This window comes from Rhinolophus sinicus, linkage group LG06 (assembly GCF_036562045.2).
Source record: "Rhinolophus sinicus isolate RSC01 linkage group LG06, ASM3656204v1, whole genome shotgun sequence".
In the NCBI taxonomy this organism is placed as follows: Eukaryota; Metazoa; Chordata; class Mammalia; order Chiroptera; family Rhinolophidae; genus Rhinolophus; species Rhinolophus sinicus.
Window position 1 is genome coordinate 34,110,130 of NC_133756.1, and position 16,955 is coordinate 34,127,084.

The 16,955-nt window shown below is 36.5% G+C and overlaps 1 protein-coding gene across 4 annotated transcripts; it reads right to left on the reverse strand.

Moving 5' to 3' along the window:
* Positions 1 to 1,195: 1,195 nt before the first annotated feature.
* Positions 1,196 to 16,360, reverse strand: SERBP1 (SERPINE1 mRNA binding protein 1). Of its 4 annotated transcripts, none has more exons than XM_019732282.2 (8): positions 15,936 to 16,360; positions 12,279 to 12,429; positions 11,584 to 11,724; positions 11,384 to 11,455; positions 10,691 to 10,765; positions 7,783 to 7,960; positions 4,691 to 4,864; positions 1,196 to 3,335 (listed from the first exon to the last, which is right to left on the reverse strand). In XM_019732282.2, the coding sequence occupies exons 1-8, from the start codon at positions 16,246 to 16,248 to the stop codon at positions 3,279 to 3,281; spliced, it is 1,161 nt and encodes a 386-aa protein (XP_019587841.1). In that variant the 5' UTR covers positions 16,249 to 16,360; the 3' UTR covers positions 1,196 to 3,278. The 4 variants fall into 4 exon arrangements, with proteins under 4 accessions (XP_019587841.1, XP_019587815.1, XP_019587823.1 ...); XM_019732256.2 differs by having other exon boundaries at positions 10,691 to 10,810; positions 11,384 to 11,473; XM_019732264.2 differs by having other exon boundaries at positions 10,691 to 10,810; positions 15,936 to 16,359.
* Between the last annotated feature and the right edge of the window lie 595 nt (positions 16,361 to 16,955).

A 16,955-nucleotide genomic window follows, 5' to 3' on the forward strand; every position in this document is an offset into this window, starting at 1 on the left:
ACCTGATACAATCTTACGTTAAAGTCAAAATCTTTCAGGTTCTACCACCTTCACATTTCTCCGTTAAGTTTCTTTTAAATTTTGTGTTCATCTCCATTCCTAACCTCATGTTGTATAATCATTTGGTTTTATGATCATTAGACAATGATCTACTTGAAAGGAAGGCCCATCTCATGCATCTTAGTATTTCTCCTACCTAGCACAGTGCTTAGAATGTAACAGGCTCCCAGTAACTATTGGTTAAATGATGACTGAACAAATCAGGCAATATTATCTATTTGATGCTAAAACACAGGATGAACTGATAAAATAACCACCAACCTTTACAATGGTCAAATATGACCTAATTTGAGAAAGTAAATCAAACATACATAAAAAGAAACTGAATAATCAACTCGTGTGTGTGCTCTTAAAGATCTTTTTTAAAATCCAACATACAATAGACTTTGTATGCAATTTTCTAATAGTATAGCATTTTTCTATGTCAGTGCAATCATCTCTAGCAAAAAAATAACACAATCAGAATGAGTACGTAATATACTCCCTCCAAACCCATAGCAAAAAATAAGTCTCAAATATATTTACAACCCTGGAGAGAGGTGTTCTGCTTCCACGTTTAAAATAAAACTAAGTAACTAGATGTATAGTAAGTACCTAGTGATACATTTTTAACTCCACATGTCTCAAAATAGTATTTAACTAAAAAAGAAACCATATCCCAATCATTTCAATACAAGCTGAAAATATCTTAAGAAATATCAACTCTAGCATAATTCCCATTTAAAAGCATCAAGGTAAAAGTTCACTACAGCATTAAATTAGCCACCATTACAATTTAGGGATCTCTATCAATTACGTTTTCTTTAGAGTATGAAAGAAAAAGTGGCCCCTCCAAAAAGTGGCATTCAGTATGATTAACCTTCACTCTTAAATACGTGATCTGCTAAGAGTAATGCCAATTGTTTGGTCAGTCCTCGAAATTAATTTTATAAGAATTCACCTATTTATGGTACTCTTTAAAACAAGTATCCCTCCCAAATGTCATTAGACAGCCTGGTTTAACAAAAAACCCCACATAAACAAAATCTAAGCATAGGGGACAAAACATGAGCATTATCTTAGGGATGCACAAACAGGTCAGAAAACACATGACGATAAATGGGCTCCTATTTGATTTTTTATGACTTTTAAGAAGTGAGCATGAAAATAAAATCTTTATTACCCACCAATAAAAGAAAGTTAGGTTCACAGTTTTAGCTCTTGACACAGAGTGAACTAGGAGGCAAATTACATCCACCAGATACAACTAATGGACCAAGTTTTTAAAGTTCAGGCTACCTTGAAAGCTCGCAACATTATATTGCCGTGTATTCTCTAGTGACAGAATGTCAGCAATGGCTGACAGAGTAGAACTTGAAGTTTTTAATAACAGGTGATTTCTGTATGTTGCTAGAAACCAAGAGGTTTATAAACATATTACATGTCCAGAACTGAGTTAAGATACTCTCAAGTCTAAACACACTTAGGAGTACGTACGCTGCAATCTCGAGGGGTCAATAGTCCATATGGACTAAATTAATACTTGCCTCTGGGTAGAAGGTATGTTTGTAAATATAAAACTGTATTAGACATTAGCACCAGAACACACTCAGCATAAGATCCAAACCATCAGCACAAGTTTATCCATCATTAAAAACCAATTACCTCCTTCCTAAGATGTCAAACTGGTAGGTAACTAGTAACCCAAATGAATTAACTTTCGTACTGTGCAACTTCTCTCTTAGAAGTGTAAGGTAGAAATAATCAGCTAAACAGCAGACATTTTATGATTTAAGATCTTCAATATTTTAAAAACTGGACATTACCATACGTTGGTAGAAAATTACTGAAAATTAATGAGCGACAAAAAAAGTTTTTAAAACTATAAATAAAATTCCTTTCCTGCTTTAACAATGTGTCAGAAGACTTAAAAAAAGGATCGTAGAAAACCTGTTTATTGATCATTCTCTCCATGTTTTACTAAGTGGTGATGCTCCAGTTCAGGAATCCATATTAACCTAATTTTCTAATGGAGAAGAGGTAAATGATACTTACCACCTTCTGTGGAACAGTATCTATCAACTCAAGACCAAAATTAATAGCAATATAGGAAATTCAAGAACAGGATTTTTTGGTTTATATTTTATGGATGGTGCTGCTGTTTTAACCTTATTGAGTAAAGCTGTCTGCTTTCCAAATTCCAAAGATTAATATACTCCCCCATCTTACCATACTAACCAGTGCCCTTTGGTTTCTTTAGAACAAGGAAGGGTTAAAGGGTTGTCGATTATGGGTGTACAATTTTGATCTGGGACCTTTCACACACACAAATCATACCAACTTGCCATACAGTTGAAATTTCATTATGCATTAGCCAAATCAACTTTGTTCCACCCACTCTATTGGAGTAGGAAAAGCCCAACACCCATAAAACTACTTCACCTAATAGGATGTGTCTATCAACAATAAGTAGCTTAAACAACTTTCACCAGTAAGGTGTCTAATTTGGTTTTTAAAGTGGGAAAGTCACACATTTTGAAATTGGGAATCAATTATAATTGGAACCTAATGAACCATGCAGGAGCAAGGGTTAATAAACCAATGTGCTTTGAATTTTTTCAAGTCTGGTATTTCTGTATATAAAGATTTAGCATATAACTATCATGAGAAGTGAAAAGATTTTTTCCCAGAAATGAGAATATTAAAACTAAGTTAAAATACACAAAGTAGTTAGTATTCCACACAGCATAAAATTTGACAACGTTTACATGTCCCAGTTGACCATGTGTGAAAATGCAAAGCAGGTATTAAAACTGATATGTCCAGTATTTAAAACCGGTCGGTAATTGGGGGAACATCTAAATCCTTAATTAAAAAACACAAATGAAGTGAAAGCTTTAAACTGGTACACACTGTTCACACCTATATTTCAAGTTTGGAAATGCATGTTTGCAAGCAGCAATACAAAATATTCATGAAGAATGCATAATCTCTGAAAATTATGAAAACATCCCTGCTACCAATACATTTCTAAATACAAAACTGACTACCATATTGTTACTTCTGTGTAGCTAGAGAAGTTCATTTTCAAAACAGATAAAATTCAGTCTGTAGGTGTGAAAGGTATGAATGACAGTCTTTTTTTTTTTTTAATTTCTTAGTCGTTTGGGATCCTTAAGCATGCAAAACCTCAGAGAGGAGGGTCCACAAAGGAACCAGGGTTGTTTTATGGCATCCAGTTAAGCCAGAGCTGGGAATGCCTCTGGGTCATCTACATCAGGAGCAGAAGCGCTTGACTGAAAAAGAAACAAACCAAAATTAATTCTCAAATTTTGAAGATAAACTGCCAGTGTCTACATTTAGACACAGAACTCTAAAAAATCTTGAAGTTATTAAAAATAGTAAAGTGTGTCAAAGCTTTTAGTTCAAGGCAAAATTATGGATCAGAATAGGACTACAAAAACTTGCAATGATCCTTGTCCTGAATTTCTATCAAGATCTAGGAAAATACCCTAGTATCAGCACAAGTTATTTTTTTCTAATAAAGCATACAAGTAGATTCATATGGGATATGTGGATTTTTCCTTTAAGTGTCCCTTTATTTCCCCATTTGCTAAGTAAGAATGGCATCAATTTGAAAGCAGGCTAAAAAACCGATTATGATTTAAGCAACACATTTATCAATCTTATTATAGAAAGAGACAACTGCCAAATGCCATTTACAAAGTAGAAATAACAACAACGAAAATATAAAAAGGGTCCACGTATACAACACTGGCCTTTAAAAACACGTGACACCAGAGGAAGACACAGAAACAAATCACACTGTTACTAGTGACCATAAAATCTGTAATACTGAGACTCTAGCAGATGGGTCCCCAATTTGTGTTATCGGGTGTTGAGAATTCAAGGACATTATGGTTGTATCCTAGATAGACCATAAGAGACAATGAACCAACCCAAAGGTTAATTATAATACTTTAATAATATCTACACATTAAAAACATGGACTTGGGCGTCAAACAGATCAGCATTCAAAACTATCAATTACTAGAGCTTCTATCAAAATATTTCATAAGAACTGGTTTTGTGTTGCACGCTATACAACGCATGGGCGACTATAAAAACTAGGACAAAAATGAATTCCAGCTCTCACGGAAGTCTAGTAAAAAATTAAGAAAAAAAGTTGTTTACTAGACAATCATTTAGTGAGTCTCACACGATTATATAATGAACTCAAAGGTTAAGCTGAGAACTAAAAGCAATGAAGAGTCAAGGCAAAGGAAGTAGTTGGCATTTCAGGTAGACCTTTGGCAAAACCCAAGAGTTAACTTGGTTCCCTATACCTGAATTCCCTCTTCTGTAAAATGGTGGATGTCAACATAGTAACAATTAAATGACATAATACATAAAATGCCTACCACCACACCATGACCAGCACCTAAGAAGTACTCAATAAAGGGTGGTAATTTAACTACTGGCAACACTCCTCAGTCATTTAAGTGCTTTAGACAAAATATAACCGAAAATGCAGTTTCTTGAAGACATGTCTACCTTTTTCTTCTTCTACTTATGTCCCCAAAAGGACCTTGAGCAGTGATTTACCAAATGAGATCTTCAAGTTACATAAAACAACAAGTCTTACGATTACCTTGTCAGTCCTGCTGCCACGGTTTGGACGGCCACCACGCCCACGGCCACCTCGTCCTCCCCTGCCACCACGTCCTGGGCGGCCAAGGTCTCCAAAATTGATCTCCAGCTGAGACGTTATATCATTTGCTGGCTTCCGGAAATGATGATCCATAACCGAATCTTCAGCATGAGCCTAAAAATTTATGAAGGCCACTGAGTGATTAATAGGAAAGTAATGTTGCAAATTTGTAAATGAGTTCTAAAAAGACCACATCTGTACTTTGTGTGAACAAATCTATCACCACCACTACAGATAACAAGCAAGCTTTGGGATCAGCTATAATGATCTTAAGGGAAGAATTCCTTTCATTTTCTTTCATATTCTCCTAACGGGAAGTATGGATAAGTCCATTTAAGATATGTCCTTCAGATTAGGATTCCTCATAAAGGAACCCAATAAGGACATGGACAAATGGCATGTAAGGTTTCTAATGTTGGTAATACTGAATTTCTTTATAAGTTATAAAGAAAACATGCTCTATACTCTTCCAACCATGACTTGGGAAAAGCAATTGTGTAGACTTCTCAAAATGTTTCTCTATTCATATACAAGTATGTTCTTCCATATAAACTGGAGCGCTATAGTTTCAAATGCAAAAGAACTTTACCTAAGGGAACCTTGAAAAGCTGCACACAAATAAAATCATGCCTTATAGTAATCATCTTAAAAATGAAGCCGTCATGTTCATGAAATCAATCCCTACTTTGCATTTATGTATATGCCTCATGACCCAGACTGCAAAAAAAGCCAGAGAATTTTACTCTGCTTAACTCATGATTTCTTCTTGTATGTTTGGGATGAGTGAGTTTTAATCTTCGAGTTGGAAACTTTCCTAATACTACTGTAAAGTACATACAGTTTAATTTTTCTAAATACATGTATAACCCTCTTTTGTGAAGGAATGAAATATTTTGTTCTTTCTAAATAGTTTGTAATATTTCAACTGTTAATAACTACCCTGTAAAGCACAAGTAAATCTTCTATTTGTATCCATGTTTTCATCCCTTTAATCATCTAATATCTGAATTAAACACATCCCCTAGTGCCTTACCAGGCAATAGAAAGTCCTTTTTTAAATATTAACTTTTTAAAGAAGCCTAAACATAAATGTCAATCCACAAAACCACTAGCAAATTAAAGTCAATTATATATACTAATTGTTTTATTTTCAAATGTTTGCAAAACAATGATCACCATTTATTAATTAGAAGTGTTTATAAGTCTCTAGAGCACAAAAGCAAAAAGGTGTAAGCTGATATACTACTGAAACACCTCAAAGGTGTTACTACATTAATAAAAAGGAGGTCTGGATATTCAAGGCACATCTCTAACCTTTAAGGTAACTAGTTGGATAAACTGGCAAAAAATTCTTTTTCTAAAGCAGTGAATGATCATCAGGAAATAAGATCTCTGGTCTCAGCTGTCAATAACACCATAAATCAGATCTCCGTTTCTAAAAAGTTTCTTTTCCCTACTTCATACATGTTGTGAGGCTGAAGGTATGTAAAAAAGGACCAGCAGTTAAAATACTGTATATAACTAACTTGAAGACTTACATATATACAAGTACAAAAGCCATACTTGCCAATAAGGCCAGAGGCCAGATCTAGACAAGTACCCACATCACAAAGGCACTCTACGGGACCAAACATATATAAATGGCTTAATAATGAAAATGTCCTGGTTTCAAAGTTATTCATAACCAATTTCACATTTCATAATTTTCAAAAATTTCTAATCACATACATCACCTCATATAATGATTATTTCTGAAAAGCTCACTATAAAATAATACTTAAAACTGGAATACCTTACCCAATTTTTATAAAATCCATGAAGAGGCTTCAGGATATTAATGAATCACCTAAAACTGTATCAGAATTTTATACATATATCTTTTTCTGGAGAAAAGTTCTGTCAGGACCCCAAAAAAGTTACAAATAATTGTCTCAAATGTGCCTAATAAATCTTTTTCATATTAACGTAACAAATTTAATAATTAGTTCAAATAAACAATCTCTCCAAGTGAACTTCCAAGGTTCTTTAATCAGGAATCCTATTGTTTTACCCAGATACACAAAACAACTTTATCTGCAAAAACTGTGAAAAAATAACCAAAAGTGTTCTAATGAAGCAAAATGTTTTTTTACAGGCCTTGACACTTAAAATGTCCTCACTTTTACTATTTTAAGAGTCAATGTTTAAAAAAATCATCTCTAATCCCAGAAAAGTATTTAAGTCTCTTCAATCTCAGTTTAATTTCAAAATGTTTCAAAGTTTTTTTCACAGCTATTTTGTTTAGAAAATTAAAATGTAGTAAGACCCTATTGAATCTTTGTATTACAGATTGCCTTCATAACATTTTAATTCAACTTTACTTCATGATTAATATCTCATACTTACCCAAGCCCTAAGAAGATAGAGCACTGGGATTGTGCCCCAAGACTTAAATAGAAGCCACCAAAATCAAAAGCCACAAACCTACCTTTCTCAAGTATTTTTATTACTTTCCGTGTTTCATAAGTAAAGAAAAACTGTAAATTAATTATCTGGTCTTATCTCACTCCTCACTGCCATCTACTGAAGAGTCCTGACCATTATTTACAGCACAGGCAGTTTCAAAAACTGAATACTGAACGAAGCCACTCATTTTATTTTAGGCTAAGCCACATGAAAATGCCAACCTTTCAACTTAACACATGTCCTTGCATGATCACCAGTTAGGCAAAATTTAAAAAAATATTATCACAACTTTGAAAAGACCTACCATATTTCTAAAACACTAATATGATACAATATTAACTAACAGCTTTTGGTGAGGGGAAGACTACCATATTATAAATAATTATGAACTGATTGAAGGACTAAATTTCTTGGTATATAATAGTGCAGCTTATTTTCCTTTCTGAGCAATTTATCTGCCCCAAACAATCCTATGTAAAGCTTTTCTTCTTTATAAAGATTATCCCACATGAAATTTTAAACCAAAATTATAAATACAATGCAAAACACATGTGAACATTTTCAAACACCACAGAAGTTAATTTTACCTCTTCACTCTTTGACTTATGAAGAACAAATCCCTTCTTCCATTGCCCATCAGCACCTTCATTTGGTTTTCGGATATTAAATTCTACTTTTGCTCGGTCCTTATTCTGAATAGCCTTCCATTCATCCAAAGTCATTTCTTTTGGACCCTCTTCCTTTACTTCTTCAACTTCATTCTCCCTGTGAAAAGATGTTTCAATTTTACTGCTGATAGATGTCTGATAAAACCTACATTGCTTCTAAGTTAAGGGAGTTAATCTTGGCTGGTTGGTAATATTTTAGAGATTATCCAAGGATGGGAGGATCATAGTTTTCTTTGTAACCCAACAGCTAACATGTAATTTGGTAGAGACCAGGAATTCAATGCTTGTTAAATTAGTGGAAATATGGATACCTGAGAAAAATATAATTCATCTTCATAAATTTTTAAATGATCATCTATCAGTAATACAAGCTGGAATTGGCTTTACGAAACCTAAAATACTAATTTCTTAAAAACCACACACCTTTGTTTTAAAACTGTACCCTTATGTGAATAAACTCTGGCTTAGCTTCTCTCTTGAAACATTTCTAATTTCTGTAATTTCCCACAATACATAACTCATAACATCTATGAAGGTAATCATCTATAATGCCCATGAAACCAAGTTTCACATTCTAGAATATAAAAGAATTGTTTCTCTATCCTTTATTTGAGTAATACTAAAAGCAAAACAAAACAAACTTTAAAAACCAAGTTTCTACAAATCCTAAACTCTATGTACTCCAACTTTCAAACTAACTTGTATGTACAGACAGAAGACTGAGGTTTCAATAGTAATGAAACTCTCCACAAAACACATAGGTTTCAGTATTTAATACTAGTTATTTCCAAATACTTCTCAGGTTATAACTACTTTTTTCTTTTTTTACAAGATTTTTATTCAAGGTTACAACTATTATACATTATCATTTTCCCTTTTGCAGAAAGAAAAGCACAGGCCTAGGAATCCATTATTTTAGTTTAATCTCAATTTCCAATTGTCACCAAACAAGGTGTTTGCTATTTTGGGAGCTCTGCTTCTTTCCAAAGATAGCAGGTGATTCAGTTAGCCTTAGAGCTCAAATATCCCCTCTCTTCCATTAATCTTTACTGTTTGACAAATCCAATCTTAAAACTTCCTAGACCAAATTTACATTGATGATATCTTGGCTATCAAGTTCAACTGTATTAGTTTACAGATGAGAAACTAAGAAAAAAGGTCCCAGTTACTTAAGTTGTGACACAGCCAAGAACAGAACTCAGCACACTTCATCACATCATGACACCTACCTTCTTCATGGGTTCTTGTAAGCATCAAATGAGACAAAACAGAAGCTCTGGAAACTATATAGGGGAGTCAAAGTCAGCCAAGCTGTGCTTCTTAATTTTATACCTCCATTGCAAGATATAATATTAAGTTCAGATTCTCCCCTACTCTGGAGCAAACTGGAGACTGCTCTCATGTCATCACGACCTTCTTTAGATCAAATACCCTCAATTTCATTCCTGGATCCTGAGTTAAGGATTTGCTTCTGATACCCTATCAATATATGACATTTATAATCTTTGCAAATCACTCTTAAGCCGATTTAAACCTGGACTCTTTATTAAAAGAACAATAGTTATGTTGAGGATTGTGAAGTCGTTGATGTTATATAAGGTTCATTTAACTCACCCATCACAATTTCATTGCTTACCACACAAAATTATGATTCCACACAATTTCATATAAACAAATTTATATTTCCCCAAGTTCAACACATCACTTAACACCATGTATTTTTATCTATTCTCTCCAACAGCAAATCTGTTATTCCTTATTCTATGGAATATGATACTCCAATCATTAATAGTGGTTAACTGTAAGAGCAATTCTTCCTGGAGAAGAAGGAAAATTTAGAAAAGCATCCCCGATTGATCTGAGTATGTCCTGGTTAAGAATTACTAACCTAAATAATCTATAATGGAAGAATTTAAACAACAATACCGTAAGAAATGACTGCTATATAACTTCTGCTTGGGTTCATGGAAACTAGAGGAAGGAATTAAATTATTTCTACCAGCATAACTTGAATCTTTAAAACTCCCCCCCCCCGAATAAACAAAAATTTCAAGTCTTCTACCTAAAAACTCAGAAAATTAAAAAGATTAAGAAAACTAGTGAACTAATATTCTGGCTCTTGCACAACTCATACATCTTAAAACAAGCCAATAATGCTATGTTCCAAATTCTACGCTGATGGGAAAAAATTTCAAAGAGATAGAGGAACAAATTTTAAAATGGTCAAGTTTTATAGTTTTAAACTGTCTCAGAATAAAATTTGTATAGTTAGAGAGTCTCAAGTACTGTCAGCTATGAGGTCTAAATATTACAACTTCTCTTACTTCAACCATTTGGTCTAATTTTTATAAATCCCCCGTTTCAGATTCCGGTTCCCACCTATTCGATGTCTTCAGACAGTTATCACTTGAATTGTTCATTACTTACATATCATTACCATTACGTCTATCTACCAAGTAAGGTAGTTAGATAAAAAGCATTACCCTATTCCTATTCTCTATTCTCAGATTAAGATAGTTAATTTTTGTGCCTAGGGCTAACAGGTTTTACTATTTTCCTTATGGTTTTACTATTTTCCTTGTATTTTTAAGACAATGATAATTTCACATAGAAACAACCATTTCTATTTTTCAAACCATTAGAACCCAATATGTATCTTCGTAAAACACTCCTCTAAACTGATACTCTTTGAAGGACTGGGGTATAATGAAAGTCTCTCGTTACAAAGCCATCAAGTTACCAGCATTACACCTATAGGTTATTTTCTTGGTAAATTCCAAACTGATTTCAATGCTGGAGAAATACCACTACACATAAAACCACTTACTTATTTTCAGTGTCTGCAACTGGATGTTCTTCACCTTCAGGTGTTTCCTCAGTCACATTTGATTGCTCCAAGTCACTGCAATTATAAGATATTTGTTTCTGAATGTATTTTGGGGACTCTCTAAGGAAAGAAAGAAAAAGAAAGGCATCTAGGTCCATTTACATGTAGCCAAAGGATTCTTTATACAAAAATATTTTAAAATTTTTACATTCTGTAAGTCTTTTCCTACTAAATTTACTCCCCAGTATACTTTAAAGAGAAAATAATTTAAAAATGTATACCGATCCAAGTTATAGCTCAAGTACTATATTGTAGTAGGACAGAACAATTAGTTCTAAAACAAAGCTTCACCGGCTTGTCCAATTTTTATGACCAGAAGAAGCTCAATAGCTAGGAACTATTCAAGACACAGAAAATCAGAATATCCAAAAAAATCAATTTAGGGTTTCAGATATCCACATGAAAAGAAAAACTCTTATCACATATATTGAAATAGAGAAATTTTGGTCACTTACACATTATAACCCAAACATATCCAACAAGACACTATCTTTTAAGGAAGTAGCTGAAATGAGAACATCAATTCTTGCCCCAGGGACAAATAAAAGTTAATAATAGCTATGGGTGAACCTCTATGAAGGTATAGGACCAATTTTATTAAAATTAGTTATTTTTAAAAATCAGAATACCAACGTTAATTCATCTTTGACAGTTCCCCAGTTGTGAGATCCGCTACCTCCACGTTTGTCCTCATGCTTCAGGCCACTGTAATGTGAAAAAGAACTAACAAAACTGAGTTAACATAATACTCTTTAGTTCTAGAAATTCAAATTTTGTTTTATTAAAGAAGTAGTTTCAAATACAAGAATATAATAAAAACCAATAAGACTTACGATCTATCACTTCCACTATGCCTATCAAATTCACGTTTGCCACGAGAATCAAATCCATCTCCTCGGCCCATTCCACGTCCACGGCCTCCTCGACCTCTTCCAAGACCACCACGGCCTCGGATAGGCCGGTCAATAATCGGTCTGCAACAAATAAAAACTATTATATTCACCCCAGGTTTCCAGAAAAAAGAACAAGCAAAATTCAAAGGCTCAAAAATAACAGGAATATATTTACTGGCTCATAACCCAACAGTTAAATATGTTTTAGAAAATTCAAAATAGTCTGACAAATAAAGGAAATCAAAATTAGGAAGCTCCCCCAAAATAAGAAAATTATTTTGACATTCTTTAAAACTTACTAGTGCATATACTTTTTCATTGTTATTCATTTCATATTATAATCCAGTAAAATTGCTATTCATCGATACACTTAATTAAAATAAACACATCTAACATGCATAGTGTGAGAAATCTGCTTTGCTATAAACAATTACCCCCACAGGACTTTCCTGTTAACTCAATACCTGGGGACAGGCAAGGAAAAGAAATTGTTCATCAATTCAACTGAAGTGTTTCAATACAAGAAATCTAAAAACTGTTACCAAAATGTCTGAAGTATAACAATGCACACATTCAGTCATTTCTTTGAAAAACTGATACTGACAAAACATGAAGAGTATTTTAAAAAACCTTGCCTATCAACTGAAAATTCTCCTCCTTCACCCTTTTCTTCAAGTGGCTTTTCAAATCGTCGTTCACGAGGTGGTCGCCTCTCTGGTCTCCTATCAATTATTTTCCCATCACCCTGAAGTTGTTGATCAGGTCTTCTTCCAACACGTCTTATTCCTAAAATGATAAATAACCAGCAAAAGGTAATTATTTTTGCAACACAAAACAATGTAGGCCTAGACTGTTAAAAAAAAAAAGAAATGCTGCTACTCTTTCAGTCCACTCACTAGTACTTCCTGTTGAAAAAGGCAAACACTGGATATCTCTGAAGTGTAACAAAGTACTTTAGAGAAATTCCCATTTTAAAGACAATAAACTTGTTTCAAACTACTATTTAGTTTGCCAAGTCATTGTCCCCCCTAAAGCATCCTCTGTAACTGACTTGGAAGTCATCTGGGTAGTCAGCCATTAATTCCTCCAATTTTTGAGATGCCAATCAATTTAAAATCTTAAATTTAAAGAAATTGTACCCAAATGATACATTTTGGCTTTCAAGATACCAAAGAAGACAACACAGCAGTAGCCATTCAAAAATAGCCAAACAAATCCACGCATTTACCAGATAATGACATTTAGGATTACATAGCCATAGTTTGAAATAGCTATTTAACCAAGAAGCACCACCACCATCCTCTATTTGTATATGTATATATATATACTATACATATTTGTTTATGTATAGTATATATGTATATACTATATAGTATATATACACACGCACTTCACTTAAAGAATATATATTATTATGCAACCATTAGAATATACTTGTTATTTTATCATTATGGAGAGCTTTTATTTTGGTTTGCTCTTACAAGTATCTTTGTATCCAAAGAATCCTGCCTCCCCCCCACCTCGCCCCCCACACACACCCCTTTTTAAGCAATATTTAGGAAACAAACTTGTGACATTAAGTGATGGCTAAAGGAGTTACTGAATTCCTCCTTTATTACTTTTTTTCCTGGAGCCCACAAAGGCAACCAATATGCATTACTGGTGGCCTTAAAGGTAAGTAGATTGATGGTTAAATTCACGATGGTAAAATTTCAGGTATGCTGTAATTCCCAAACCACAAATTCTGACAGTCAAAAAGCAGCTGACGAATTGGTTTTTTATAACAAGATCTTAAGCTGATTCACTCTGGTTCTTTCTAAGAAAGTGGACCACCACCAGGACACACCTAGTCATTCAGGTAGGTGCTCGTAACTGGAGTCAAACAGTAAATATCAACAAACTCTTCAATAAAATGTTAAAGTCCATTCCCCATAAACTCTCAAGATAGGCCACAATTGTTAGATCTTACACCAAGGCTTTTTAAATTTCGTCACAGGTACAGTGTATTAGGGCGGAGCTATAGAACCAGTCCTTATAATGATATCCAAGCCAAACACACCCAAATGAACAATGACTTGCTTCCCCACCCAATATTCAATATACGCTTTACAGAATCTAAAAACCTTACTAAATTCACCCAATAACTGACATTTAAAAATGCAAGTTCTCTTCTTTTATTTCTCTGTACTTGCAAGTTCACTTAACTTGAACTAGATTCCAGGCTTTTAATATTTTTTTAAAAAACACCTTGGTCTACACTCAATGATATTCTGTGGTGTCAATTCTCAAGTTCTTCAAATAGACAAAAGATGAACTACAAAACTACTTCTTAAAAACATTAAATACATGTCTAAGCTATGTCTAGCACTGTGCCAGGACCTATATGCAAAGGCACAAAACACATGATCAGGGCAACAACTTTGTAAACACTGAATGACAGACAGTAGGATCTCAACATGAGTATTTTAATTCAACATTTCCCCTTTATTTACAAATTTACGTTTTATGCAACTGAAGGTTAAGGGTGCTCTGAAACATTGATCTTTAAGGAAAATGTTGAAATATGGAAGATTTCCCAAGGAAACACTACTGAATGGCAAGTGGTCCTGGTTGTAAATTTATGAAATAATTCCCTGCCGCTGTAACTTAAAATACTAGTTTCCAGATAAGAGTTTATTTCAAAGATGTGCTTTATGGTCAAAACAACTGAGGGATTTAAACCATGCTTCATGTTTTGAACATTCAAAATGGGTGAACTCACCTATCTTGTATTATTTTAGATTCACACTTCAGACTCAATTTTTTCATGTGCTTTCTTCGGATTAGTGTGATCAAAGAGGTCAAGCTGAACACAGCTTAAATAATTACACAAGCCAGTGTTTCTTAACGCAGAAATTAAATGATTTATTCAGTTGTGTACGGGTTGCTGTGAAGCTTAGCTGACTGAATACATATTTGGCTTAAGCGACTATATATGCTTTCCAATTCTTCCAACCTGTAATTTTAGTATGAGAATTCTTTTGCTTTATTCACCACCTTGGTTCTTCACTCCAAGCCTCACAGAAGTTTTACTGAAAAAAAAGACCCTAAACCAAAATCTAACATGATTTGATTTTTCGAATTAGTTGAATGCTAACTAATTCAACGAATGCTAATGAGAAACAACTCCTTTCAGGAGCACGTGGCAGTAAAGGGTAATTTCAACTTGAAACACAGAAAAGCAACTTTAAAGATTCAGAGCTTTGGTCCTACACCTACTTGTTATTGATCATGTATGTTTTTCTTATCCCCAACTGTTTTGCTTTTTCATTCACCACAAAAGATAAACCTGCAAGGAGTGAGAATGCAAAAATCAAGCTTAAGACAATCCTGAGAAGTTTACAGTGATCTGGAAGCAACTATTACCCACCAATGAAATCCTGACCATGCTTCACGCACATGTGGAGGAAAAGCTGGACTCAAGAGCTCTGCTTTGGCTAACATGACAGCCTCTGCACTCAATTCACCAAGAAGCTCGGGCGGAGTGCGGGGGGGTGGGGGGGGTCGGGAGAAAAGATCGTGACACGAGGACGATATCCTCAGGATTTCCTGCAACAACCAATCCTCATTCAGAATTCCCGCCTCTGCTTAATCGACGGCAGCCAAATCTCTCTCCTTCCCAACAGCTTAGCGCACTCTAACAAGTTACGAAGTTTAAAACAGTTGAGGGGGTGACGCGGGGGGGGGGGGGGGGATAAGCACATGTGGCACCTAAAACAGCAACTTATTCCAAAATACTGGAAAGCCTCAAACACAGAAGGAACTTGGTATAAACCGAGAACCCAGCTTTTCACTGGGGTACTCCCCGACATCGTGGGACAAGATGGCAGGAAAGAAGCCTAAAACAGACAACCGCACCTCAAAGCAGCATTCTGAAGTAGCGCTCCGGAGCAGGAAGAAGCTGGGGACCCCACGCTTCCCCGTAAGCTCCGTCCATGCGCTCACCCGCGGAATCCGGCGGGAAGGCAACAACCTCCCAGGATCCCGTGAACGCCAGATGAGCAGCTAATCTCCGGACCATGCTCCTCTGCTCAGAACCTGGGGCGGGAAGGGGGTGGGCTCCAGGAACCTTGCAGGCGGTGGTTTGAACTTGGAGCTAGCACCCTCGCAGGACCTGGCTTTTGTCGTGTGAGGAAAACGGCAGCAAAACCTCCCGTGGACACTCGGAGCTGGAGAACCAAGTAGTAGCCGCAAGTCCCCCCGGCTCCTTCCCTCCACCCTGGGTTTCCCTCACCTTCTACCACAGATTTTACCTTCTTTCTTAAGCGCTACGGGCGGCTGCGTCTCCTCTTTCTTGTCAACCACGCCAACGTTGGGAGGCAACGGGTTCTTGCGATCTTTCTGAGATTCTTTACGCAGCTGTTTGCCTGCCGCATTGGAGTTGGTCTGAGCTGCGGCCTGAGCAGCGCTCTTGGCCCCAGGGCCCCCAACGCCGCCCCCGCCGGCTTCTTTTTTCTTGTTCTCTGCTGCCTTCAACACCTCGAACGGGTCCGATTCGTCGTCAAATAACTGGTCGAATCGGTTGGTGACCACGCAGCCGAAGCCTTCCTGTAAATGCCCAGGCATGATGGTGGCTCGGCGGCGCGTTCCTCCACGGATTGCAGCGGGCCGCGCCGAGCCAAGAGCGCCTGCTTCAGCTCTTCCCACAAGATGGCCGGGCCGAGAGAGGGGGGCCGTCTTCTCTTCCGGCGCCAGGCACACATCCGGGAGCGGCTGGTGCCGCATGGCACCATGGGGTATGTAGGCCAGAGTTGCTCCTACCGAGGAGGTTCCCGGCACCGGGACTACAATTCCCAGAGTGTAGGGCGAGACAACTCTTCGCGCGCGCCTAAGAGGCGGGGCCTCGCGGAGGGAGTGAAGCGTGCGAGCTGAGGGAGGGGGAAGCTGGGTGGTGGGCGGAGTCCTGCCACCTGCTCTCGCCACCCTTAAACTCTCTGGGTCTTTAGCTATCCTGGAAGCAGGAGAACGTGACCGCGTATTTTGCTCCCGAAAGTACTGTCTTTGGTTTTACTCACCCCGCCTCCGGCCCACGGCTAACTTTCCCCAGCTCTCCGGGAGGGTCAAGGTGACTCCCAGATCTCACAACTGGAGGCTCACAAACTTCCGGGGCTGGGGGAAGGCGGGGGGTTGCTAAGGTGCCGCACTGGCCTCACCCAGGCAGGACCCTATCTGTTTCAAGTCCCTAGTAGCTGCTCAGTTGCCGGAGTCGCCTCTCCTGTACCCCCAATAATGAATCGAGACTTTTCTGTATAATGTGAAGCAGAACACGCTTC

Excerpts from the sequence above, each read along its gene's own strand:
- SERBP1 (XM_019732256.2), bottom strand. The coding sequence starts at position 16,248 with ATGCCTGGGCATTTACAGGAAGGCTTCGGCTGCGTGGTCACCAACCGA. Across the intron at positions 11,474-11,583 it reads CATAGTGGAAGTGATAGATC|TTCTTTTTCACATTACAGTG; the intron begins GTAAGTCTTATT and ends CAGTTTTGTTAG. Across the intron at positions 7,961-10,690 it reads GTTGCAGACACTGAAAATAA|GGAGAATGAAGTTGAAGAAG; the intron begins GTAAGTGGTTTT and ends ATCTTTTCACAG.